The 27,983-nt window shown below is 39.9% G+C and overlaps 3 protein-coding genes across 5 annotated transcripts in view; all 3 read left to right on the top strand.

Moving 5' to 3' along the window:
• The first annotated feature begins 1,460 nt into the window (after positions 1–1,460).
• On the top strand, positions 1,461–8,110 carry Gyf (GIGYF family protein Gyf). 2 transcript variants are annotated; one of them, XM_002059711.4, is made up of 9 exons: positions 1,461–1,542; positions 2,362–2,790; positions 2,871–3,044; positions 3,121–3,379; positions 3,438–6,320; positions 6,452–7,399; positions 7,471–7,545; positions 7,616–7,770; positions 7,846–8,110. In XM_002059711.4, the coding sequence occupies exons 2-9, from the start codon at positions 2,401–2,403 to the stop codon at positions 7,969–7,971; spliced, it is 5,010 nt and encodes a 1,669-aa protein (XP_002059747.2). In that variant the 5' UTR covers positions 1,461–1,542; positions 2,362–2,400; the 3' UTR covers positions 7,972–8,110. The 2 variants fall into 2 exon arrangements, with proteins under 2 accessions (XP_002059747.2, XP_015024049.1); XM_015168563.3 differs by lacking the exon at positions 1,461–1,542 and adding an exon at positions 1,815–1,964.
• Positions 8,111–16,488: 8,378 nt separating this feature from the next.
• Positions 16,489–21,244, top strand: fd102C (forkhead domain 102C). Its single transcript, XM_002059712.3, has 2 exons — positions 16,489–16,889; positions 18,905–21,244. Exon 2 carries the CDS (start codon positions 19,034–19,036, stop codon positions 20,930–20,932), a length of 1,899 nt encoding a protein of 632 aa, XP_002059748.1. The 5' UTR covers positions 16,489–16,889; positions 18,905–19,033; the 3' UTR covers positions 20,933–21,244.
• Positions 21,245–24,737: 3,493 nt separating this feature from the next.
• Positions 24,738–27,983, top strand: part of Sox102F (transcription factor Sox102F) — a 44,843-nt gene continuing 41,597 nt past the window's right edge. The window contains exon 1 of one of the 2 annotated variants that reach the window (XM_070210634.1): positions 24,738–25,654. The gene's annotated coding sequence lies outside the window, so the exon portion shown is untranslated. Of the gene's footprint in view, positions 25,655–25,939; positions 26,233–27,983 lie in introns of those variants that run through there. The other variant, XM_070210635.1, reaches the window with a different exon arrangement.

Genomic DNA, 27,983 nt, shown 5'->3' on the forward strand with positions numbered 1-27,983 from the left:
ATAAAATGTGCGTCAAATTAGCGGCGGTGAGTTAGCGTCGATTTTTGGTACTTGGTATCGGAAAAGTATCGGCCACTTTTAAATGCATTTATTTATGTTTTTAAGCACGAAACCCAATATTTTTAAATGCAGAATTGTAAAAAATTAAATTAGTTACTGCCTACATTCATTTGTTTTTGAATTTATTAGGTGATATATTAGGCTCCCACCATTCCATAAATATATAAATTTAGGGATAATGGCCTCGAAAACTGCAGATACACGATTAAAGCCTACAGTTTCACATACCCAACTGTCTTAATCGTCGGTACCATTTTTAAGATATTTGGAAAAGAGTGCAACAGCCCCCATGTCAGCCCCATATAAAATGACCGCAAAAAATCAACCTTGTTTTCGAGCCCTTATTTCTTAACTCAGAAGCAATGGCCCTCAATGCACGCTATACCCTCTTGTAGATACATATTTTAAGAAGCTTTGGGCACTCACAGATTTTGAGAAAATTAATTAATTGTAAACCTTAGGTTGGTTATTGAAAATTAAATAATAAAGTTCAAAATATGGCTGTCATTTAATATTTCTCATATAATTTGCTTTGACTTAATAATTTAATTAACTGTGAGTCCTGTCCATTTTTTCATGATTACATATAATTCCAATTGAATTGGTTCCCGCTCAGTTCTGTACAAACACTAACCAAACAACATATATGTTAGTGGTACAAAATTGTTCAACACTGATGCCAGGCAGTGATTTAGTTCACGTAGGAACTAGCAGTTCGATAGACTTTTTGAATGAACTATATGAGGTTGGTTTACAATTAAATAATTTTCTCAAAATCTGTTCCGTCCATTTACTTAAAATTAGTGCCTAAAGCTTCTTAAAATATGTATCTACAAGAGGGTACACCGTGCATTGAGGGCCATTGTCTCTGAGCTAAGAAATAAGGGCTCGAAAACAAGGTTGATTTTTTGCGGGCATTTTATATGGGGCTGACTTGGGGGTTGTTGCACTCTTTTCCAAATATCTTAAAAATGGTACCGACGATTTTAATCAAATTTTCACAGTTGGCTAGCTGAAACTATAGGCTTTAATTGTGCAAATGCGGTTTTCGGGTCCATCATCCCTAAATTTAGATATTTATGGAATGGTGAAAACCTAATATTGTAACCCCTTGGTTTACCCATATTATAAAGTAAAATTAAAAAATAAATCAATGTAGATGGTAAACAATTTCATTTTTTGCAATTCTGCATTTAAATTCATTTGGTTTCGTGCTTAAAAACATAAATAAATGCATTTAAAAGTGACCGATTCCTTTTCCGATACCAAGTACAAAAATTCGACGCTAACTCACTGCCGCTAATTTGACGCACATAAAGTAGATGGCATCGTGCTTCGTCTATCGATAATTTAAGAACTTTTATTACGTAACCCTGTAATTTCGATAATATTTTGCTTTGTGATACTCTTCTCAAGTAACGCTTATTTGGGTAACGCTCATCTCTGGCTTACATACGACATACTTGCGTACATACACTATATGTGAGTGCCAACACACCTATTAAGTCTCCTAAAATTCTGAAAAGTACAACAAATAATAGCCGAATTTTTAGTTTTTAATAGTATTTGAGTTTGTAAAATTAATTTGCGTACTGTTTGACCTAAGGCTAAGAAGCTAAACTGATAAGTAGGCATTTGGGATAAGTACTTTTTAATGTGCTAGGGTGTGTATATACATTTGTATCTGTGCATGTAGTGCCACGGTGCTACTATTAGTAGTCTTGGAATGGGCTGCCAACTTGTTAGTACTATGTAAAGATATAAAAAATGACATAAAACGCAATAAAGTACTATATTTGGTCAGTATTCATAGTTAAATCCATATGTACATATGTACACACATTTACCCAGTGAAACACCAGTTATTGAATATAACACCGTGTATTGGTTAATAGATAATTCTGGTAAAAGAGAAAAATTATAAACATATTAATTTTAGGCAGGTATTGCAATATTGAATAGTTAAAAAAGATGCTGTTTTTAATATAAACTATGTGCATTATCAGCCCGCTTTTTGTAGGTTATGTTACCTTGTTCTTGTTCCGCTGCTATTGTTATTGTTCGAATTTTTGCATTACGCATACAATCACATATACAGACAGTGTTGCATATATATATATATATATATATATATATATATATATATATATATATATAGCAGAGGAAGTTAAAATTTTTTTTTCGAATTTCGATTTAGTATACATAGATTCAAAATCGCAATCGAACTTGTCAAACCGATAGCGTGCGTGTGTGTGCTGGCTAATGCTGATGGTAAAATTGTTATTTATTGCACAATTTCAGCGAAAGACAATTAAGAAATAAACTCAAGAGTTACCCAAAATGACTGACTCAATGAAATTCGGACCAGAATGGTTGCGCAATATGTCTGCGGAGCCCTCAACCGTTGGCAGTAATAATGTGTCTGGCCCTGCTGCTGCTGCTGGCGGGTTAAACAGTGCTCTGTCCATACACAGCCTCGTTGGTGGCGGCAGCGGTGGCGGAGGAGTCAATATGCTGGCCGGTCAAGGCCATACAGCTGCCTCTCGTAATATGTTTCCGGAGTACCGTTACGGGCGCGAGGAGATGTTATCATTATTTGATCGGAATTGCATGCTGCCCCAGATTCTGCCCTCGTTCAAAAAGCTGTTTGTTGAAAAAGTCCAGTACCCTCTTGCTCTAACCCCGAGCTCAGAGGAGGAGATAAACAGCCAAAGTCCGCTTGGCAGCAACGTGAGTATATATGTTCAGTTAGTGTAGCATTGCTCCATTAACGAATAAATGAATACATTTTACACACACACTTTTTACAGTCGCGTCCAGCCTGGTTGCAGCGCTCGCCGGGTGGGTTTGGCATACCATCGCGCGGTTCCGGCCGGGGTGGAACCGTTGATCGTGGCCGAATGCGTGGTAAATCGGTTTATCATTCAATATACCAAAGACCAAGCGCCATATATGATGACAGTCTTTCGGCTATATCGATGAAGGTAAGAGATCCTGTTCCCAACGAGTTTCGTGTATCCATTGGCCTTGTTAATTTATCGATCCGCCTTCAACCTGCAGCCGGACCGAAATTGGAGCGAGCGGAATGGCACCGGAGACTCTGCAGCTGTTGGTGCACCTCCTGGCAGCGGCAGCGGCGGGTTGGACTGGAACGGTACACCGAGTTCTAGCCCGCGAAAGGATTTTTCAAACCACAATCGCAATATGGAGAACTGGCGCAGAAACCGCAACGAAGATGGCTCCGGAGACGGCCCCAGTACAGGTAGTTCAGTTGGCGCGGAAGCGGCAGGTTGGCGCAGCGGCGGCACCCATCGATGGGGTAAGCTTATTGCACTATGTCTGCTTTCGAAGCGTTTGTAACTGAGTCGCCATTTTAGGGCGGTCGACCAGCTGGCGCGACGAGGAGCCTTTACAGGGTGGGAGCATTGATGGCACTAATTTCGGGGTCAATACAGCCGGCAATATACAAAGGTCGATTTCATTAATAGGAACTATAGCCACTGAGCGGTCGAGCGTTAAATCGCAGCAAGGGTCATCAGTTGGTGGGAACTCAAATCGGCAGATGAGCTCAAAATCGAATCAATCGTGGCCTGGAAACAGCGGTGCCAGCGGTGCTGACGGCGAGGATAATTTGCCGGAATGGGCTATGGAGAACCCATCCGAAGTGGGCGGCACTTTTGATTCAAGTGGCGCTTTTCATGGGGAAGTCGCAACGGATTGTGAGCAACTAAAAAATAATAATCGAACTCCACAAAAGCAGGAGGATGCAACCGGTTTAAGTAGCTTTTCAGCAATAAAAGAAAAAGTTGCATTGCCAAATACCAACTCGATAAAAACTGTCCAAACTGAACAGCCAAATGCTGCGAATATCAAATCGAAGTCAATAACAAAGCCCACAAGCTTAGAGACCATTACAAACAGCACTCTTACCGACACAAACAGTACCGAAACTATAATTATCACTAACAGCAACAATAATTTGAAAGCGCAAGAAATTGATGTAAAGTCAGAAACAGCTGAATCAACGCCCACGCACAAAGCTGAGAAAGCTGGCCATAGCGACATTTCAAAACGCTTCAAAGAGGTGGCCGATGAAGTTGAGAAACTGATAATGGATGATGATGTTGGCGATGCTTCTGATACCCAAGTGGATGCAATTAACAGAGATTTGACCAGCTCAACAAGTATTGCTGGCGGTAATGGCAACAGCAGATACGGCATACCCGGCCTGCCGAGCGCTGTGGTGGATCCAGGCCAGTTGCAGAACCAACTCGTTGGCCAACTCCCGGAGGCGGCAGCGAGTGGAATACTCGGTGGTGAATTGTCGCATAAGCCGCTGCCCTTCACTGATCAATTGGCAATGCAGCAGCAGCAGCAGCATCATCATCATCATCATCATCATCAGCATCATCAGCAGCAGCAGCAGCATCATTTACAGCAACATCAGCAGCATTTATCTGTGCTGCCGCCCCATGTGATGAGTGCTAACCCGAACGACCTGTGGTTTTACCGGGATCCACAGTCGAATGTCCAGGGACCGTTTAGTGCCATGGAGATGACTGAATGGTATCGGGCCGGTTACTTTAATGAGAATCTTTTTGTGCGCCGATATTCCGACAGTCGCTTCAGACCGCTAGGCGAGCTCATAAAGCTCTGTCATGGCAACATGCCGTTTACACACAACCATCTCCTTCCTACGCCCATCGATTTGGATAATCTACAAATTACTCTGACCCCGCGTAAGCCCTCGGCACTTACTTTACCGCTTTCATTAAATGAACAGCAGCATCATCTTCATCAACATCCTGGCGTTAGCATCGACGAGCAATTAAAAGCGAATGTAACGGCGGCTGCGGATTCGCTGAGTGCTGCTGTAAAGGGTCATATGAGTGCACATAGTGTGGACACATCCCACATGCTCACCATGCGCTTTCAAATGCTACAAGATCAGTATTTGCAACACCAAGAGTATCAGATACTTTCAGAGCTTTCCAAAAGCGATTGCTTTCAGCGCATGGATGCTGCCCAACGCGAAGCCGTTGTGCGTAGCAAGGTGCAGATGTTAGTTTTGCCGGAGTATTTGAGCAGTTTCAGTGGCTTAAGCAACTCCCTGGCTGCTTTAAATCCGATAGCCGGAAGTCAATTGTATGATGCAATTGCACAGCAAGCAAAGAAGGATCAACAGCAGCAACATCTGTTTCCTGGCAGCGGTGATCAGCGCCCGGATGGCAACTTTTTGGATGCCAATGATTTTATAATAAATGCCCAATTAATGCATCAGCAAACCCAGGGGCAACAAAACCCACAGCCGGTTCATCCAGAGCAAATGCAGCATCAATTTGTGTCTGACCTGGACACAAACAAAATAAGTGAACTGCATGGCAACGATCTGGATTTACTAAACGAATACAACTTGCGAATGTTGCTACGCGGGACGTCGGCAGCTGCCACCAATCAACAGCAGCAGCAGCAACAGCCAGCTGCTCTTATTAAGCCAAGTTCGGCTGTGGACTTCATGACCGAGTCGCAACTATTAGCTGCCCAAAACCTTATAATGCCGATGTGGCCTCAAAACGTGACACAACAACAGCAGCCAATCCAGCCGTGGCCCGCCATCCCCAACGCTAAAGTCACCTTGTGGGACGTTGCTACATTGGAGGAGGAGCAGAGCCAGCAGTTGTTGCTGCAGCAACAACAGCAGCAAAAACATCTTTCAAGACCAGACAGCAGCAACACGAACAGCGCGATCAATTTAGATTACGATGCAGCACTAAAGCAGGGCCATGAAAACCAGTGCAAGCCTGAGGGGGAAGGGGCATCTAATCTAATGCAAGTCGAACAGCAGGCGCCGACTCAAGACCAGCAGCCCTCAACTGCGGACATCGCCCCACATCGCAAGGATCAACAAATAGGTCTAGCAATTGGTAAGCAAGACGTCAACAAACAGCCTCAGCCTCAGCAGCAGCAGCAGGTGCAACCTCTGCCGCCAAGTCAGAAGCAACAACAGCAACAGCAGCAGGGAAAGCAGTTGGAACTGAAACTTAGCGATGAGGAGCGCCGCAGGGAGCAGACGGAGGAAAAGAGGCGTATAAAGGAGGAGCGCAAGCGCCAGCAACAAGAGGAGGAGAAAAGACGCGCGATGCTAGCTGAAGAGGAAAAGAATCGGCAGCAACAAGAGGAAAAGGAGCGCCAGCAGCAAATACAAGCTCAACGCCGCAAGGCTTTGCTTGGCAATGCGCAAGCCGCGACTAGTGCATCGGGTAAGAATAATAATAATTCCTTATTAAAAAAGTCGTAATTAATTGTAAGGTAAGGTAGATTTCTTTTGTTGCGAACTTCAATATATCGGTCGAGTATTAGCAACTGGTTTTCATGTTCTTGTTTTTGACAGCTTTAACTGCAGCTGGGACAGGCAATAAGGCAAGCGGCGGTAAGATAGAGCAGCAGGCAAATCGTTCTCATGGTACTTCTATTGCCCCATGGTCCTTACAAGCGCCAACCGCAAATAGCGCTGCTCCAGGACTGGCCGAGATCCAGAAAGCCGAGCGGCGCGAACGGCGTGCCGATCAGCAGCGGCAACAAGAGCAGCTGGATAAGCAAATGCGGGCTACGGCAGCGGCAGCAGCCGAGGCAAATGATGCGCTCCTCAAATGGCAGTCGTCATCGGCTCCAGCGCCCGTTATGAATTTGGTCGACATACAGGCCGAGGAGGCTAAGCGCTTGGCTAATGAGCTGCTGGAGCAGCAGCGCCGGCGGGAGCATGAGCAGCATCAGCAAGTTGCGCTTGCCACCAATCTGTCTGTGTCGGGTGGCCTATCCAACATCTGGGGCAATACCAATAAGGCGTGGAGCGGACCTGTTAGCAACGCTAACCAAACTGCACCCAACCCCGGGTTGTGGGATGATCAAACGCCCGCACCGGCTCCTCCCAAATATGTACCCCTGGGCGCTACAACTGCCGCTTCTGTGCTCGCCGCCGGCTTGTCGGCGACCAGCAAGCAGCAATCTCACACGCAGGCCAAGTCAGTCGGCATATTGCCGTCGCCGCGCAACTTGCGTAAGAGCCAAACATTGCCGACTATGCAAAATGTATTATCAAAAACTGCCAGAGCTGCCAGTGGTCAGAGCTCACAGCAACAGCAGCAGGAGAAAAACAATAAAGTGGCCCTAACTAAGGCGACTACTAAGGTCTCGGGTAGCGAGGACAAAAAGTCCAACGCCAAGGCTCAGGCACAGAGCAGCAGCAGCGACGCCTCAAGCAGCAAAGTCAACGAGTATGAGAATGAGTTTACCACATGGTGCATGAAGAGCCTGGACAACATGTCGGCCAAGGTGGATGGTAAGGAGACACAGACAAATTAAATAGATTATCATATATTTTAATAATTTGTCAAAATATTCACAATGCAGTACCAACGTTTGTGGCCTTTCTGCAGGACCTGGAAGCTCCCTACGAAGTGAAGGATTATGTACGCATATACCTTGGTATGTTACCTAAAGATATATTTTATCGCTTAGATCCCGTCTCAAATTTCGAAATTTCAAATATTTCCAGGCGAGGGTAAAGAGTCGACGGATTTTGCCAAGCAATTTTTGGAGCGACGTAGTAAATACAAAAGCCTGCAGCGTGCGCAAAATGCGCACAATGATGATATGTGTAAGCCGGCGCCAGCTATAACACCATCGTGTAATGATAATGGAGATAATAAGGTAATTCGTTTATTTTTAACCATTTTCCATACATATCAGGTTATTGATTATGCTTTTAAAAATATATTATTAAAGAATAAGCAGAAGAAAATCAAGAAAAATAAGATGACTAAAATGGATGCACGTATTCTTGGCTTCTCGGTAACCGCCGCTGAGGGTCGTATCAATGTTGGAGGTCGCGACTATGTCGATGGACCATAACCTTGAGAACAGCTGTTAACAATTAAAGGAACGACAAAAGTTGTTAGATATAGGATTGAAATTGAATTTGAATTGAAAAACAGGTCACAACTGGATGTGGTAATAAATCTGTTATAAATAAATGCGTATGAAAAGAGCATATTTGTTTTGTGTAATATACTTTTGCTCATGCGTGGTTGTGCGTGTGTGTGTATGTATGTATGTGTGGGTGTTTGTATGCTTGCATGTTTGATTTCTAATACCAAACGTAGATCAAGCTTATTTGTCGCTGTGCTGCAAATTTAAAGAAAATGAACTTCTGCCTAATGCTCTCCTCATCGATTCTCAGGAATACAAGTAGGTTCTGAACCTTTGCAAGCTTAGCTACTAGTCAGTGAGTAATAAATATATCTGTTTATTGCTCTATGAATTTTCACAAGGAATATTAAACATAGTTTTGAAGCCGATCGTAAGGTAAGTGAAAATCTTTTATACAATCGTTTTTATAGCCTTGCAGAGGGTATTATAATTTAGTCGACCAAAGAGTATACATATATATTCTTGATCACTATCAACAGCCGAGTTGATTAAGCACAGTAGTTTCTCAGTTTTTATGCTATCGTCATGAAGCTTTGGAGACGTCCTTCTTTCTGTTGCACGCAGTCTATGTATATGTCGGAACCAGCTGGATCTGACCAATATATCATATATTCTTGATCAGGTTGGGGGTAACCCCTAGTCGGATGCTCGCGACTTAAGGCACTCCCAAATCTTAAAAAACTGGCTTGTCTGATCCTAGAGAAATGGAAACACTTTGAATTTAAAATTATAAGTTTCTCAATTGAAATCGGAAAGAATGTGACGATCCAATATCAAAACAAAATTTAGATAAATCGACGTAGAAAATCAGGCTTCGAAACCCAGCAATTTTTCTGTGCTAACAGCTTTTGTTGTTATTTATTTAAATAAAAAAATCAATTTAATTGGCTTCCGCAAAAACTATTGGACTCACATATGTATTCTATATTTAAGTATTTATACATAAGTATACATATATGCGTGCGTATATGAATATATGTATGTATGTATTATTTCTGCCGTTGGCGAGATAACTCCGTTCCGTTGCGTGCCAGGCGCGCTGTCGTGGTCCGCGCTTGCTGTTTACTCCTTAGCGAAGGCAGCGACTTGGGTTGGTCCTCCCGAGTTTCTTGTTTGCGTTTGCGCTTGGCGCCCAAATTTTTGTGTTGTGTATGTATGTGTTGTGTATGTATGCGTTCGCGTGTATACATGTGCAGAAATCACATTGTATGTATTTGTATTTGGCATCGAGCAGTACAGTGTTCTGTGCGAAAGAGATGCACGTCGCGGCAACCCAGTAGGAAATTTACACAAGAAAACTTGTGTTTGGCAAATATATTTCCAAGTGTTTAGAAAAACTTAGTTGATATACTCGTTGTTTATTCGTACGAAATTATACACATATGCATTTATATTGTATACAATACTATACAAAATAAATAGTCCCTGTAAAAATGGATCCTGTAAGCAATAACAATTGCAAATTCAAAACCAAGTCCATATTTCCAGCCGAATGATTGCGGAATTTTACATTGGGTAGGTAAACACAGTCAAGCTGCAAGGAGATGGGGATAAAAACGAACAATGGTCGTCGCTTTGTCTCGGCGCTGGCGACATGTTCGCGCCTTTGTTACTGTTATTATATGGTATTTTTCGACTGCATTAGTACACCCAAACTGTATACATTGCGCAATCCAATAAACAAAATTAACAACTTTTGTCCTCTTCCACTCGAGTGTCAAATAATTTAACTCAGCATGACCCTAAAATACGACTCGAAATAGTACATACAATATCTGTATATACGAACATATACTCTACTTAAAACAAACATAAAAATTTAAACTTCAAATCATAACAATTGTGTTAATACGTAAAATGTAATTATATGTAAATGCAAATGTTGAATTGGTTGGTCTGCTTTCGTATTCTTTTAATATTAGAAAAAGTCTCTTCATCGTCTTTTCGTATTATGTATTACTCTTTTATTATGTGTAACAAATTTTATCCATTTAAAATCATTACATTTGGGTAAAATGTTACTAAGTTTGGACTACCTCATATATAATATGTGTATCCAATTAAGTGGCTTAAAATAAAATAATTTTATAAATTAATCTAATTAATCTATTATGAGCCTTACGAATAAAATCACATATGGGCTCAAAGTTAAAAAATATCAAAGATATCAGAATATTTATAGTCGATAGTTAATGAGCGTCTAAATATTATATGGTAACATTGAACGAAGTAGACAACTATGTTGTGAAGTGACATACCTCATGTTAAAGTTGAGAAAACCATCAGAAGGGAGAGCAATATAATGCAGACGTAGACACGAACACAGAGTGGGCAGAACGGAACGTACTTGCTATTGCAATTTTTGTTTTTTTTTTTTTTTTTGACTAGCGTGTTGTTGCATTCTTGAATTGATTTAGACACTTTAAGCCTGAGCCTTATGAAAATAGGTAAAAAGAATATAATGACTTTAGCTAATTGGCTTATTCTTCCCAGTAAAATGTTTGTACATATATATTGGAAATGTACGTATTTAATAACGCATTAATCTTAGAGATTGTTATAGCTCAGGGTTTGAAATATAGAACGGGTGATTCAAATGATCGAAATCTAACCTCTTTTCATTAAATTGATAAGAATCGATGTCTAAGTGTAGTTTGTTTTTTTTTAGGTTTATAAAAGATTCCAAATTTGGTATGCAGGCTCGCGTATAGCGTACGCGTTATCAAGAATTTTTAACTTTTTGAATACCTCAATCCGCTGCAAATCAGAAAGGTTGTATGTAACAAATGTCTAAAACGTTCTTCTCTTTCAAAACTAATATTATATTACAACTAACGGGTATAACAAAAATTCTCAAAAAGATATTTTAAAATGAGTTTTAAAACCAATTTACCACAGTTGCTAGTATTTGCCAAATCGCCGAAACACGTATTGAGTAATTTTTTATGTAGATATTTAGATGCCAAATTGATCTAGAGGCCAAGCCATGAACAACGACCTCAACCTCGTGAAAAGCAGATGATATTTGACCGAGATATGGGGGGTCTTCGCTTTAAAGATCGCACCAAAAACATATTTTAGTGATGCGTGGCAACTGGGATCATCGACAACTGTTAATAAATTTTGTAGTTAGTTAATTTAAGTACGTAGTTGGATGGTGGGTGAGAATTGTTAGCCTTTTATATTTTAGTTCTATTCTAAAAGCCCGTTCAAAATGGTCAGCAATCGCCCCGGCTGGGACTGGAGAAAAACTTAATTCGTATCATTGCCACAATAAACGCGTTTTTATTGTTGGTAAATTTAATCATCAATTGAGTTAAGTGTACATCAATTCGAAGTTACGGCGACAGATGTTGAGGCCGGCTGCAGCAGAAGCAGCATCATATGTAACCAGATACCTGCAAATTATCTGATTGAGCTGGTTATTCTCGCCTAAGGAGGGTGGACGACTAGCTGGTGGTAGTTGCTAACAATGCATCAACTCCTCCATTACCCCCAGTTTTCTAAATTTTTCGCACTCTAAGGCAAACACATCACTTGGCTTTGACTTCCCCTCATCATGCCGGGCACCCTATAATATTACATTTATATTCAATTAACGGCTTCATATTCAAACAGAAAATGGGTAATAACTCAAGCCTTTTATTTTGAATCTAATTTGAAATATTCATTGGTATCGTATTTGCTGCTGGGATACCGGGAGTTCACTAAAAGTCAAATATTAGAGAATGAAAGAGGGTGTAGTAAAATTTGCAGACTTATTAAGAGGTTTTTATAACTTTTACTAAAAACGTGAATGATACATTTGATTAATCAATATAGAATTGAATCTGTACAAAAACAACTAATCTTAAGCTTAATCTGGAATCATTGTGTATACTCTAGTAGACTTCTGACGAGAAGCCTCTTTAATTAATTGTAGTATTACGCTTTGTGTACTAAACTAATCACGGGCGAAATCGAATTCACTGGATTATATAGCCAAATTATTTTGTCCAACAAACTATGCTGTGGATCGTTCCGAGTCTTCTGTGCTGATTACAATGAGCATTACAGGGTAATCTAATCGAAGCATTCATTTCCTATTCAAGCCTATTTAGCAAGTAGATTGTCTTGGTTTGCATTACAATTGGGCCCCTCGGCCGGTTGCATGGATATTTGTTTCAGTTCTTGCTCAATGTCTACACTGGTATTTCTTACGTACTATATATCCTTTAACACTCTATATTTCTGTTATTTTTTGGTTTCTGATTTTGAATATACTTATGCAATAATGTCATTTATATACATATATTTTCGCACACAAATACAAAGTTAATGTTGCAAGTAGCCGTAATGCGCGCAAATTGTTTGAAAATCACTAACTCTAGGGAATTCCTTTTCATAACAAGCTTAAGTTGAATGTACATATGTATATATACAAATATACTATAAGACAAGTGGGCGAATAAGGGTAGTTAGTTTATGTAGCCTTTTCTTGCTCATTTGCTTTGAGCCAACAACAACACAAAAATTTACAAAACTCGCCGACGGGAAATTGTTAAACGGTATTTAAACATAACAAGCAGCACGAGGGCTGGGTCTGGGACTTCGACTAGGTCTGGAGCGGGACGGCTAATCCCAGGGCGCACGCACACAACAGGAAACAACCACAAAATGTGTTATTTCAAGAGCAACAGCAACTGCGACGACAGCAGCCATGCAAGGATAACTCCAACAATGAGGGGGATCAACGCGACGCTAAGAAAGGCAACTCTAATGAAATAAATAGAACACGAGCTATGTCCGGGGGAATTGGGAAAGGAATTGCATCGAGAAATATGGATGATATCGCCCATATACTTTATATGGTCTGCTCCAGAAGTAAACTGGTAGCATATCTTATTTCGGCCAATTCGATGTTTGTTTGTTTTTCAAAGGAGTAGATATCATTCTTTTATTATGTAGTTACCTTATTGTAATTGTGTATTTAGGTTGACTAGCAACTGGTACAACTTAATCCGTTTATTGAAAATAACACAGACCACGGGGAATTGAAGCCACAGAAGCCCGCTAAGCTAGATATTAATGAAGACCCCATTCAAGCTCTAGAGCCAATTCATTCTTGTCGTCCCCATGGCCAGCCCGTGGCCAGCCCGTGGCCATCCCTCACTCACAGTTCATGTCAAGCAGCGCTGATGGTTTCTCATTGCGCACATGACTTCATGTCTAGTGCGCTTTTAATCCCTGTTTTTACATTGAATGCGGGTATACACATCCAGGTCCCCTCTTCGGGTTCTCCAGAAGGTACACCTAGCTACTCAAAGTAGTCAGGAGTGTCTGAGCAGGGGATACCATGAAAAAATAGTTAATCTGTATAGAAGCTACACGAAAAATATGGTGAATCTAGCTCTTAAAACCTAAATATTTGCTCAAATAACAGGTTTTCGATATAGATCCTTATCGATTGATTGGAGGCGCGTCCGGTTATTGGTTATTGGAAATAAGCTCGCAGGTTCTCTGATCGACGCGTTCCTTCTATCTGTTACATTAGTTTGCATAAAACCGTTATACACGTCTTACCCATTTTTAATAGGTTTAGAGTATAAAAATAGCTAAAGATGCTGTTGGCAAGATGGCCCGGAAAGGATAAAATTCACAAACTTGGGACGAAAAATGCAAAGAGCTGCCTCCTTTTGCGCAGTTTCATTTAAAGAAACTGGAGAAGTAACATTACAATCCATCAAAAACTTATACCTTGTTTGCTTTTATCGGCTACGTATTCTTTTAATTAATTTATTTTTTTGTTAATAGTAGGCAATTTTTACTGTGTTTGAAAAACGAAATATTTTCGAAATAGCATAACGAAAAAATAAATCTGTTTAATAAAAGTATTTCGACTTATATTTCGACTGACTTATGAAAATAGCTTAATGTATCTGGCCAAATAAATAGCTTAATTGGCAACACTGCTTCAACAGCAGCTAATTCCATTTACTGTTACTTTTATTGTGTATCCTTAGCTCTGTCTCCCTCCATTTTTCTCTATCTCTCTCTTATTCTCTCTTTCTCTCTCTTTCTCTTTATCTTTCTCTCTCTCTTTCTCTCTCTCTTCTATCTCTCTCTATCTCTTTCTATCTCACTTTGTAGGTCATGAAAGACAACATGGCTGTATCTGCTAAATGTATTATTTTGATACAGCGTAATAAAGGTAAGCAGACATAGGCTCAACCAATGGGAAAGAAGAGCCACAAGGATGGGTATCAAGGTAAAAACGGGAGAATGAGGATCGGCGTAATGGTGTTGATAGCGTGGTGGTGTTATTTGATGATTGTAGCTCATTCATTGCTATGCTCAACCGCCTTGATTGTGGGCCAAAGATATGGACCTCGAGCTCGCCGTCTCGTGCATCGATGAATACACTCTCCCACAACCGATTGTCGTTGGTACGCCCCCACGATGACTTCTCATATTTTAGCAGCTCCGTTGCCTTATGCGCAGTACTATCGGGCTCTTCAATCTATTGTAGTTTGATAATTTGATTCTATTATTGAAATGTGTAAAAAGGAAAATATAATCGGCTGAAATCTTTAAGATCCGGGTCATAATGTGGTTGCGGCCGATAAAAATGCAGGTGTGTGGTAAATGGTTCCACAACATCAATAAAAGGAATTCAGCTTATTATTTAATAAACTGCACAAAATACAAGAAAGTCTGTCTAGCATTGGCACGCCGAAGACGAAATACCCTGAAAGGCATTTTGATAATAGTAATTTTATACAAACCCTTTATTTCCGTCCGATTGTTTCTATATGGGTCGCGTTCCAAAACTGTACATTTTAATATATCTTTGCACATATTAAAGAAGAATAGTAAAACTAGTAATTACTTTACTCTGTCTGTCACTATTAGGTTAGACATGCTCACAAATATACGAAAGAAATTTTTAAGTGGCTTCAATTGGATCTCTGAGTACTTGAGAAGAATTCTTTGCAAAATATTAGGTGCTTTTGTTTAGAACCGCTTAAGAATTTCATTGGAAAAATATATGCTTAACACCCTTAAGTGACGAAAACAAATAATAACAATGATAAGAAATACTTGTTTTGGTTTTCTGAAAATTTGCGTTAATGAGAATTGTGCAGATCAAAGTATACAATAGAACCAAAGCCAAACGGATCGATTCAGAATCGGGAATCTTAACAGCATTGTTAGCGTCTGGCCGATTTGCGAATGCGGATTTTCAATTTGCCTTTGTCATTCTTCAGTCGTTTCCTGAATGCACTTGAGAGACTGATTTGTTCTGCAAAGAGTCGACAAGATTAGGACTTTCCCAAAATGTACGCATCTTGTTTACCTTTGTCAACTTACCTCTCGTTTACCTTATTTACTTTTAATTATACTAGAGACTTTATATCGTTCTAAAGTCTATACCCGAATTAGTTAACAAGAAAAAATGGCTATTTTAGGGGTACCGAAGATTTCATACCCTTGTAAGCATTTAGGTTTTAATATAAGATCAATATTTACATTTCAAGGAAATTATATTATATCTTGGTCAGCATCAATAGCCGCGGCGATATAGCCGTGTCCGGCTGCCCTTATTACTATATATCGACAGATAGACGGACATGGCTAGATCGACACGGCTTTTTGAATCTTTTGAAGAATATATACACTTTATGGGGTGGAGATCCTTCCTTCTACCTGTTACATACATTTGCACATAAAGATTAAACTCTTGTTGCCAATTTTCAATGGGAATATACAAATTTTAATCACGTTCGTAGATATCATCTTAATACCATTTATAGATTTATATTCTTTGCTTGAGCCTTAACAACTGTGTTACATTTGGGAAATATTTAAATACAGTCGCTTGTCATGTTAATACAACATTTTCAAAATATGGAATAAACACACAACCCCTGGTTAAGGTACGGACCCTGTTTGCGATGCGTGTGACATGCGTGTGATATGCGTACATATATATGTATAATATTCGGAGCTCGGTACGGAGTGTCTCCTATTCAAGCACTCTCGGCAAGAGCACTCTTGCTTGTTTCAGACTGTGGCTCCAACATTTAATTGTTAAAAATGTTTAAGCAATATACCCGAAGGTGTTTGCGACATTTTGAAACTAATGTATCCTGAGTGCGCTTGAGGAAGTAAGATAGCTAGATCCGCGACTAGGCAAAGGGCTTGTCAGCAAAGACAACAAGAGTTCTGTATATATTTGTTGTAATAACAGCGAAAGCGAATCTGGTTGGCTGTTGAAACCTGTTGTAAACAGCCAGCCCTGCAGCCTTGCTGAGGAAGTACCAATCAAAATGCAGCATACACACGACTTTGGGCGGGGCCTATTTCTGTGCTACTACCCTGCGAGGCGTGCGACTAGTCAGGCCAACCTCATCCATTTTGCAAAATCAATTTTCGCTTACTCACCCAGACCTAGTTGAAACTCAGCGCCGACCACACGCATGATTTCAAACTCAACGTGAGTTGAGTTATTAGTCTATTATGCCTGGCTCGCGGATAGTTGCAATCTAATTTTCGATCGATCGCCTATATACCCAATGTGCATATTCCGGAATAAATTTACCACATAGCTAGTTGTAACCAGTGATATCGACATGGATTTATAATTATCAAAACATAGTTAAAATTAATATATAAATGACCTACATACTTCAGTTAATCGTAATCGTATATACAAGTTTTTAAAATTTTGGTTAAATAACAGATATGACAATAAATTCGTATAATAAAGTTATGTGCATTCAAGTTTAAGTGCCCGCAATGCCCTTGAACTTACGTTGATATAACATAGAAATTAAAATTGTACTGCAACTGTAATAAGTGTAAGTGATAAGTGTGGCTATAATACCTTAGGCCAATGAAAAGAGTCATCAAGTATACCTGAAACTAAACTTCTTAAGCTAAAAGCAATTGGCAATTTTTCAGTAATTGACTGCAGTGATAAATATTGTTAAAATTAATTACTTACATATCCTTAAGTTTTAGGGTAGTTGTCAGCAGTATGCTAATTTTTTGAAAATCATCGCGAAGTGACATTTTATGTTCTACCGAAATTAACATCTTCGACTCTAAGGTGACCAGGACCACGCGCTGGGACAACAAATTCATGTCCGTCTGTTTGTATGCAATCATATGTCGGAGGCGAGGCTGGGAACACATTATAAAAATGGAAATAAGATATTTCTAAGCCTTTGAAGAGTGTACTATAATTTTAGCAAAAAATTTGTAACGCTTAAGAGCAGACAGCTATCACATGCAGGTCTTTTTGCTGCACACAATACATGTGTCGTAACCGGCGGGATCGGAACAGTATTTCATATAGCTATAGCTATATAGCATAAAAGAACGATAGATAGTAAGTAGGTACTTGTATGAACAAATTTTTGTATTGCTTTAATTTTAATTTATTTAATTTAATAGCTTAACTATTTTTCATTCATATACAAGATCCTATCTATTTTTGTATAAAACTTTTTTTAAAGTACCAATAGCCGAGCTGATCTAGCCATGTCTGTCTGTCCAAGGAACCCATAAGAGCTCGATACTTGAAATTTTAGATGTAGGTACTCCTAGTGCCTGCGTAGATCGAGTTTGTTTCCGGTAACTTACTCCGTTTCCAAGCAATCGATAAAAATCGATAATGATATTCTTGGGCAATTTTGGTAAATAATAAGAGCTAGAATCACCAATCTTGACATGTAGTTTCTAAAATACAATATGTATATGCATTTGATGTTGGAAGAAGAGGGTTCAGGGTATCCCCTAGTCGGGAGCTGACGACTAGAACCTCTTACTTGTTTTATTATTTTTTGTTCTTATTATTCGATATTTATTTAAGGAGGCAATAGTTAAATTAAAAGACGGACATTTCTTTTTTTTTATTAAGAGAAAGAATTTGTTTGGGTTGGATGCGATGGGTGAGTATGCAGGGTATTAGTTTTGTGAACTGGAGGGCTTTTTTTCTTCATCAGAAGGTCAATCGGGTGCCTCATTTTGGAGTTCCAAGTGTACCTGGCGTACCTGTCACTGGTCTTTGCTATTTACTCTTTAACCCAGGGAATGTGAAGCTCGCTGTGCGTTTGAGATAGACTACCAGTCTGGATGACCTATGATGGTACTTGTCTGGTTCTAGAAAATGTTTCGTGTAATAGTTGTTAATAAGCACAGGGTGAACGTCGATTGGGAGAATACGAAAAGTGACCATCTGATACCAGGTATACAGGGTACACAGACCGCGATATAAGTACATTTAATAGAAATGCGGTGTTCTGAAAATGACAAACAATATTCGCCTGTTATCAACGCTGGATCGATTAGCATAAAAATAAAATGAAAACAATTAGCGCGTCTCTGTGCATTCATATTGTTATGCTGGATTTAGAGGTATACATACATACACATATTTATAAGAATACATTTACGAATATATTCATAAATATTCGTTTGGACATGCTTACGAACTACTTAAAACGGACGGCTGCGTATACTCTCGAGATTTGAAGTGTGTTTTTATTATCAAGCGTGAAAACGAGAAACACGGTCATCACTTTGCAAGTGACATCAAGTGGAGCTCTCATTAACATAAATACCGAAGATCAATACAAAGCAGATCGTTGGTCCGTCGACCCTGTTGACCCCACATGAAGTTCCGCCCTATATCGAGCAGAATTTATCTGATTCAGCGCTGGGTTAATGCAGCTAGTGTTAATATAAAATTTTTGGAGATTTTGCGAAATAGGGAGTAAAACAGATTATTTCTAATAAATAACCTATTTAAGTTTTGATTACTTGTTTACTTAAGTATGTATAAAACAAATTTGAAAACATTTTCTTTCAGTTTTCAATTTAAAGAATTTGGAATGGGTCCCGCACAAAGAGAAGTCGAAGAGGCTCTTATGATAATTATAAATATTGTAAATGTTGCCTAATTGAACAAGAAGAAAAAAACAAAACAAGAATAAGTCCGATGGCAAACACAGACTTAACCCAATCGCGGTCTTCCTCGCCCAGTCATCAACAGGACGAATCAAATTCAGGCGCTCGCGCTCCAAGTCTAAAGCCGCATTTCGTGACTGGCACCTATCCCCTTCGCGGATCGCTTGGCAGCACCGGCTGTGGGTCAACCAATACGACAATCCCTCGGCAGACGCCTCCTCAGGTGACCACCATGGCCTTGGAACAGTATCGCTTGCAGTTGTACAATTATGCACTTAACATTGAGCGTCTAAGGTGTCCCCAATACGCGTCTGCTGCGGGATCGGGCGTTGGCTCGACGGCATTGCCCACTTGGCTACATCCATACAGCTCTCACTGTGCAGGAGCTGGAAACCGTCTGGCAACGCTATCGACGATCTCGCTGTTCCCTCAGTCTCAGCGCATTTTTCAGCCAGAGGAGCCAAAGCCACAGCACAGCTATATTGGACTTATTGCAATGGCCATTCTGAGCTCCGCTGAAATGAAACTAGTGCTTTCAGATATTTATCAATATATTTTGGATAACTACCCGTACTTTCGGACCCGTGGGCCCGGCTGGAGGAACTCGATCAGGCATAATCTATCCCTAAACGACTGCTTTATCAAATCTGGGCGCAGTGCGAATGGCAAGGGCCATTACTGGGCTATTCATCCCGCCAACATGGATGACTTTCGCAAAGGTGACTTTCGGCGACGGAAAGCCCAGCGCAAGGTGCGCAGGCACATGGGGCTCTCCGTTGATGATGCCAGCACAGATTCCCCGAGCCCGCCTCCATTAGACTTAACCACACCACCACCTCCCGCCGCGCAGGCATCAATGCAGCTCGCTGCCCTGAACTATCCCTACCATCAACAATACATTGGTCAGTTCTTTGGTCGCAGTGTCGTTGGTGCTTCCCATCCCCCCTGCAATCTGCCCCAATACACGGCTGCAGCCACAGCTCTCCAGCGGCAGCAGATCCACATTCAGCAGCAGCAGCAGCAGCAGCAGCAGCCAGAGCCAAGATTGGATCCAAGCTATCAGCTATCACAGCACCCGCACCCACATCAGCATCTGCCACAATCCCATCATCAGCATATAGCTTACATCAACTCTACAACGACGACCACAATTGCAAATCTGTATTCGCAGACGCGAAAACGCCAGTTTGATGTCGCCTCGCTTCTTGCGCCAGATGTGCAGATTGTGGATATTGTTGAAGATGAGGACTCATCGACCCAGACCCAGCATACGGTTATCACAAAGGTACAAGTAAAAAAACAGCAAATGATCCACCGCGAATTGGTTGTGGAGCGACAAAGTCCCAGCACTAACCCAAATACTGCTGATGGCGATGTGGATGCAGATATTGATGTTGACGGATTTGGTGATGGAGACGTTAATGAGTTGCAAGGCCAGGATGCAGGGCAACACCAAAAGCACATGAGCCACCCATTAAGAAGCCAAGTCATTCAGCATATGCTCTTGCCTGATGACACTAATTCGTACCTTAGCGATGCCAGGCAATCCATATTCGATGCGGACATTGAAGAGCAGGAGCCCCACAATTTTTCAGTTTCTGTTTCTGTTTCCCCGCCATTGGACAGCTCGGCGGCGAGCAGTAGCCAACAGGACTCGAATTCTTTAGAGGAATGCCCCCTAGCAGCGGCTTCTGTTCCAGGACTATTGAGCGAATCGGCCACACCAGCACACACATCGCCGTTGGCAATGGCAATGTCGCTGCCAAATGCCTATGTGGAACTTAATAGTGTCGATCCCCAGCTCCTGAGCAAATACTACGACACATATATGGCAGCAGCAACTCGTCGAGCTAGTCTGGAAGCATCCAGAGCCCAATCGAAAACTATGACCACTCCCCCGCCTATAGAACTGTTACCTAATAAATCTTAATCCAAGTACCGTTTGGTCAAGCCATAATATTCGACACTGGAATACTATACATAAGTAGACACTGATCCCACCCGGTAATGATGAATGAATTAAGAATATGTTACTCGCAGCCCAGTAAAAGAGGACTCGTGAGAATAAAAATGTTAGCTCTCATAAGTGCAGAATACTTGTGAAAATAAAGTCTTTAAATAATGTTTCCGTTTAAAGGGGGCTCTCTTATCTAGTTAAAGATAGTTAAATCCCATTTACTGATGTCATCCCTTGTCACAACACACGTAAAGCATAAATAAAATCCTTATCCTAACCTTTTTATGTCGAAAACTCGTTTCTTTATTTAACCAGAAGAACCTGTACTTAGGCAAGTATCACCATAGTCAAGCCAAAGGCAATCTAAACACTAAGATGAGTAACGCCCATACATTAGCATGCGACGCTAAATTTTTAGCCTTGCTTCCTAAACTGGCTTTTCCGATTTTGCATGACATGGCCTTCGACTGCTGTCCACTTGGACGATTCTGATTCTGACCAGTGTTGCCATTTATTGAGTAACCAAAAAACAGGGATCTGCCTTAAAGAAAAAAAAAAAAAACGAAAAAAAAAAATCAAATGTAAAAAAAAGCTAAACAAAAAGCTGCAATATTAAAGGTATTTTTTGTTTGATATTCTCAATTAAAGTAATAGAGTATACAACAAATACAAAAAATTGGATAATTAAATGAATCTTCATAGGACTCGCTAATGCCGACTAAATGCAAATAATTTCTATCTGTTGTTTCATCCAACAGCAAACTAAACTAGGCACCACCCATATCTTTTTGCAGATACTCATACAAATGAGGAGCCAAAGAACCATTTCCGACTAGTGCTTTCTTGTTAGCCATTTACAGTAAATAAGTTTAAAAGCATTTTCTAAACAATCGCTAACAGACAGTGAAGAGTCCAAAAGAAGTGTGTTCGTTCGTCGACGTAGACCAGCTGTTAGGCCAACATCGTTATGTTAGGCCAAGATAACATAGCCTAATCAACTGGTTTGCTCACAGCAGGAAGCGGCATATTGTCTCAATTTGTATGCTTTTTTTGGAACAACTTGTTTTTCAACTTTCGACCAAGGTATTGAGTATACGAACATTGGCAAAATATTTTTAAAATTAAACTATTACGTCAAAGCCAATTTTTTTTAATAATTTTTTTTCTTTAATAATCGAATATTTTTTATCCGATATCAGGAATTCAAAATTCACAATGCCATGTTAATACATCTGGCAAAATTTATTTAACATTACCAATTGAGTAAGGACCGTAGCATTATTTCGTTTGAATATGTTAAGTAAGTGACAAGACTTGATTGGGTTGGTAATTCCATCTGCCCACGCTGAGCATGCTGACGGAAAAGTATATTTATTTTGTCTGCTCATGCTTATTCGCGTCCAATATATGACGTAGTAGTATTTAGCATTTTCTGCATTGCACCGTTTATAAAGCATACTACGTCGTTTGAAAATATTCAGTGCAAAGCAAGGCCTACAACCTTATCGAATTTGACAGTACTAATTGTAAAACTCAACGGTAAATTATCAAATATCACCACCAAACCCATTCTGTCAACACATTAAGCTCTCTTCCGAAATTCAAATCTTTCTTTTTCTGTAAAAAAAAAAAAATTCAGTTAAGTCAACTGATTCTACTGAAATAAAAACATATATATTTATATGTACAGTCAACTTGTCTTAAATTAAGTCAATAATTGTATAAAATTATATCAGCCTATCAAAGTTCCGCACCGTGTGTAGAAATTTTAAATGTTTCGATGTGCGGCATGACCAAATGTTGCGTTTCCGAAAGAAACTCCTAATTTGTTACACGTACTATCAAGAAAGGTTTTGCACCTTATTGAATTTAGCAGTACTAGTGTGTAACTTAACGGTTAACTATCTCTACCAAACTCATTTTGCAAAACACATAATTTGTGATTCCCGAAAAAAAGTAATTCCTAACTCGTAATTCGTAATAAGGGTTTGTGAACACAATATAAGCGTATCATTGCTGAAAGATGGCGCTTTTCGATTGTAAGCGTGGCTCTACAAAAAAAATGTCATATAAAGCATTTATTTTAAAATTAACGGCTAATTACCATTATTAAAAAAATGGTAAATTTAATTTAGACAAAAATGGGGCTAGTGAGTTTTTATGATAGGTGGCGCTCATTACATATTAGATGATGTGTTTATTGTTCAAGTTGCACAAGGGATGGCGCTTGTATTGAAATAAAAATTACGTTAAAATTTTTCATATTTATTATGAATGTTCAAAAATCGGCCAAGAACGGTCCGATAATTATAGTAAATAATAAAATATAATTTGTGTATATATATTATATTTTTATCCATTGGGGAAATGTACCCTGATTCATTTGGAAGTTTATTGTGTGTGAAAATTAAAACTTACGATTACTGATATTTATAGATATCATCTAGAAAGTGCATCCTAAGCCTGCTGCGTACATTTAAAATGTTACTTACCCAGTTCCCGTATTGATGGAATTCCGAAAATCGGAGAAATACGCATTCTTTAAAGGTGCGGCTTTGAAAGTAAGCTCTTGATACTTCGCCCTTATATAATTTTATCTGCATTTATTATCTTAGAGGGCAGATTTTGCGAAAATCAAATGAATCTCAGAAAATCGGATAGTAGACAAAAGTTTTTCGCCATTTTTCAACTCTTGTTACGCAGCTTCTTATCTCTATCTTCTGCGCGTTGATTAAAACTTAACTGCATGATCAACATGTTCAACACATACATAAATCGTACCACGATTGATTTTTATACCCTGAACCTATTAAAAATGGGTATAAGGGTATATTGCATTTGTGGGAAGGAAGCATCTCAAACCCCATAAAATATATATATTCTTGATCAGCATCAATAGCCGAGTCGATCTAGCCATGTCCTTCCGTCCGTCCGTCCGTACGTATGAACGCAAGGATCTCAGAGCCTATAAGAGCTAGAGACTTGAAATTTTAAAGTGTAGGTGCTCCTAGTAAATAATAAGAGCTATAGTCACCAAACTTGACATGTAGCTTCCAAAATAGAATATATATATACATTTGATGTTGGAAGAAGAGGGTTCAGGGTATCCCCTAGCTGGGAGCTCCCGACTAGAACCTATTACTTGTTTGTTTTTTGTTTATATTTGAAGAAAAAAAAATGAATTTAAATAATTTAAATTAATTTATTTTCTGGACTACAATTGGGAGCGGAATATAACACAAAAGGAGATTTGAAAGATTAGGATGTAGCGCAGTACGAATTTTTTAGACGGAAACATGAATATGCACATAATAAGAATGAAATTTATTCCAGTGTATACTTATTTAAGGATAAATATGGCCTGTTCGGCCCTTACAGGGTCAAAAACCAGTTTTAAGAGTCATGAGTGCTCTATATGACACCGGGCGCTCACTGGGCGGGGCCGAATTCGATATAACAGCGATTGGTTGTCAATGGGCAGTGAAACGCTATCATTGGTTACTTGCGTCGCTTTGCTCAGCAGCTTCTCTCCGCTATATCTGTGACTATGGAAGGCTCTCTTAAGTCCAAGAGACTAATGCTGAAGAGATGATTGCACAAAAAGAAAAATGTGAGTGTAAATAGAAAATACGAATGCGAAACCGAAACCGAAGCCAAAGCCGAATAAAGATGAATCTCTTAAATCAGTCGTGGAGCCGAAGAGCATTCCTCTCACAGTCGCATCATAATGCAGCCCGTTGAAGCGGTCGAAGATGGAATTGGAATCCAATTGAAATCAGTGACAATTGAACATTGCCACGCAGTGGTGGTGGTGGTGGAGGTTAGGTTGTCGTGTCGCCGTTACAATTGTTGTCGCTGTCGTCGTCGTTGTCGTCACCGTTTCTGCTACTCTTGCAGTTGTCGGTAGACCGTTTTCCCGCTAGTCCGTTTCACGTTTCACGCGTGCTTCGAACTCAACATCTCAACAATCGAACTTAAAAAAACTCGCAAATTTAAATGCGCAAAAGTAAGCCTTTATTCGTTGCCCTTAATCACCGTAATTATAACCCAATTGGGCTGAAACTATGTTTAAAAGCGTGGCTTAGGATGTCGTGTCGGTGGACTTATAAATGTCCCTTTGTGAGTGTGTGTGTGTGTATTTAGAACCGATCGAGTATTGCCGTCTGAAGCTGAGTGAGAGAGAGAGAGAGAGAGAGAGAGAGAGAGAGAGAGAAAGAGAGAGAGAGAGAGAGAGAGAGGGGGACACGCTAGCGACAATGAGTATGCCTATATTCTCACTCGAATAGTCGGTCCACAAAACTAAATTTGAACTGGCAATAAAAGGTCAAACACTTATCACAATAAACAAAATGTTTTTTTGTGTTTACGGCGACTACTGGCAGAGAGAAGGAAAATCGACAGCAATTTGACGTTGATGTCAAATATGACTTGACAATGCCGGAAAACTATTAGAAAAACTTTTCAAACCTTTGGATCGCCGTAAGCCTCCCAGCACAACTACCCCGGTCGGTAGTATGTACGGCTAAAAGTGAAATGTGACTCAAGCGACTGAATGAACATTTATTCAAGTGCCATATACAAATTTAGAGATTTAAAATAAAATAAGTGGACCTAGTCAACAAAATTAAAAGAAAAAGGAATTGTAAAATAGCGATTATATGGAATAACTATTCAAATCAAGCTGCAAAAGCAAAGGTGAGTTGTAAATGAGCACTTAATTCTTCAATTGATTCAGGGTAGGTTATTAGTTTTTTTCCGTTAGTGGGTTAAGAATAGCAAAGTGAAAATATCGAAGCTGATGATCTCCTTCAAATATTAGGAGACTCTTTAACAATCTTCAAATGCCAAAGATAATAACCAAATCCCAAAGATAATGCCATATGGAACCAATTATTGTGTGTGAACTTGAATTATATTTTCCTATAATATATATATAAACTTTGGGATTGCAGTTCAAAAATTTGAGCCCGGGACCAGTTTTCTACTCTGAACCATTGCCACTCGGCACTCGCCACTGGCCACTGGCTACTGGCTGCGCACAAGCACTGAATGCGACAGGTGCATTTGCCACGCAGACAGCAGACGTTGCATGGGAAAAGCACTGGTGAAGTTCAGCTCGGTTCAGCTCCTAACTCAGATCATACTCTCGATGGGAAGACTCTGACTGGTTTTCTGTAATTGCAAACGCGCCCGATTGCCGAGTGTCAGCTGCTGCTGCTGGGGCCCTGAGTTACCGAGCCGAGACACCATAAAGACTCGACTCGACTCGGCTCGTAAGTAACTACTTACATATACATAACTGTAACCGTGGCGGCATGCGCTTACCTTTGTTTTGTTTGAATTGGGTTCGTGTTTTGATTTATGTCTTTGCTGTCGTTTATGTTGTGTGTAGTTAGTTTGGCCGGTTCGAATCAAATCCTTTATTATTTTACAACGCTCACGAATAGCTTTGTTGGAATCAAATCACTCTTCCTTATTTCGATCGGCTCGATTATGCAAAGCAATAAGGTCAGCCCCTTGCAAGGATACCAAATGAAGTAGTCGACTAATATTTTTATACCCTGAACCCATTAAAAATGGGTATTTGTGCGAAATCCAAATGTATCTAACAGGCAGAAGGAAGCATCTCCGACCCCATAAAGTATATATATTTTTGATCAGCATCAATAGCCGAGTCGATCTAGCCATGTCCGTCTGTCTGTCTGTCCGTTCGTATGTATGAACGCAAGGATTTCAGAACCTATAAGAGCTAGAGACTTGAGACTCCCGCGTAGATCGAGTTTATTTCCGATAATCGATAACTTACTCTGTTTCCAAGCAATCGATAAAAATCGATATCGATATCCTGTTTTTTGGGCAATTTTGGTAATTAATAAGAGCTAGAGTCACCAAACTTGACATATAGCTTCTAAAATAGAATATATATATGCATTTGATGTTGGAAGAAGAGGGTTCAGGGTATCCCCTAGTCGGGAGCTCCCGACTAGAACCTCTTACTTGTTTATCTAAAGCTGTTGCATTTAAGAAGAAAGTGGTCTCCTTTGCCAATTTTGGTAACGATCTTTATCTTCTATTATTTGTACACACATGTTAGTTATCCAATATAGGGTAACATGTTCGTACTTGGCTTTATTTGATTCTCAGGATCTCTAATGATATTACACTATGCATCTGTCAGGGTGCCTTGCATTTGTTGCTATTTGTTGTTTAGCCTGTTGGTCGGACCCCAGTCGATTGTTTGCGATTGTTCTAGAGTGTCATCTAGAAACGCCATAAATTGCAGGACTACCAACATGTGTATGGACTTGTTCTCAGTTGTAATAAGGGCCGCGGTCACATCAAAGAGACAATCAAGGCAAAACAATGAAGCAAATGCATATTCTCAAACAGAAACGATGAACCACCGCCGCTCGCCCGCAAGACGCGGGGTAAAGCCGCAAGAGAGCGACGTCTTGAAGAATTTTCTTTCATTTACTTAGAAGTAGACAGACGGGCACTACACCCATATACTAAATGTTCTAGTAAGGAGCTCCCATGTCGGCAAGGCGGCATTGGCAAAGACGCGTCTATAAAACAATGACAGACTGCGAGAGCGACAGCGACAGTAACAAGATGTGTGTGTGTGTGTGTATGTATATATATTTATAAATATATACATATATAAATATGTGTGTGTGTGTGTGTGTGCGTGTGTTTATACATATATAAATGTGTGTGTGTGTGTGTGTGTGTGTGTGTGTGTGTGTGTGTGTGTGTGTGTGTGTGTGTGTGTGTGTGTGTGTGTGTGTGTGTGTGTGTGTGTGTGTGTGTGTGTGTGTGTGTGTGTGTGTGTGTGTGTGTGTGTGTGTGTGTGTGTGTGTGTGTGTGTGTGTGTGTGTGTGTGTGTGTGTGTGTGTGTGTGTGTGTGTGTGTGTGTGTGTGCGTCTGTGACCAAGAAGGTCAGTTGTATTTAATTTTTTAGCATCCAAAAAAATGAAATATTTCTAATGAACTAAATATTGTGTTCATACTCTTCGAGTTATGC

Source organism: Drosophila virilis, chromosome 6, assembly GCF_030788295.1.
Source record: "Drosophila virilis strain 15010-1051.87 chromosome 6, Dvir_AGI_RSII-ME, whole genome shotgun sequence".
Classification (NCBI taxonomy): domain Eukaryota; kingdom Metazoa; phylum Arthropoda; class Insecta; order Diptera; family Drosophilidae; genus Drosophila; species Drosophila virilis.

Excerpts from the sequence above, each read along its gene's own strand:
- Gyf (XM_002059711.4), top strand. The coding sequence starts at position 2,401 with ATGACTGACTCAATGAAATTCGGACCAGAATGGTTGCGCAATATGTCT. Across the intron at positions 3,045-3,120 it reads TTTCGGCTATATCGATGAAG|CCGGACCGAAATTGGAGCGA; the intron begins GTAAGAGATCCT and ends TTCAACCTGCAG. Across the intron at positions 7,546-7,615 it reads TTATGTACGCATATACCTTG|GCGAGGGTAAAGAGTCGACG; the intron begins GTATGTTACCTA and ends AAATATTTCCAG.
- fd102C (XM_002059712.3), top strand. The coding sequence starts at position 19,034 with ATGGCAAACACAGACTTAACCCAATCGCGGTCTTCCTCGCCCAGTCAT.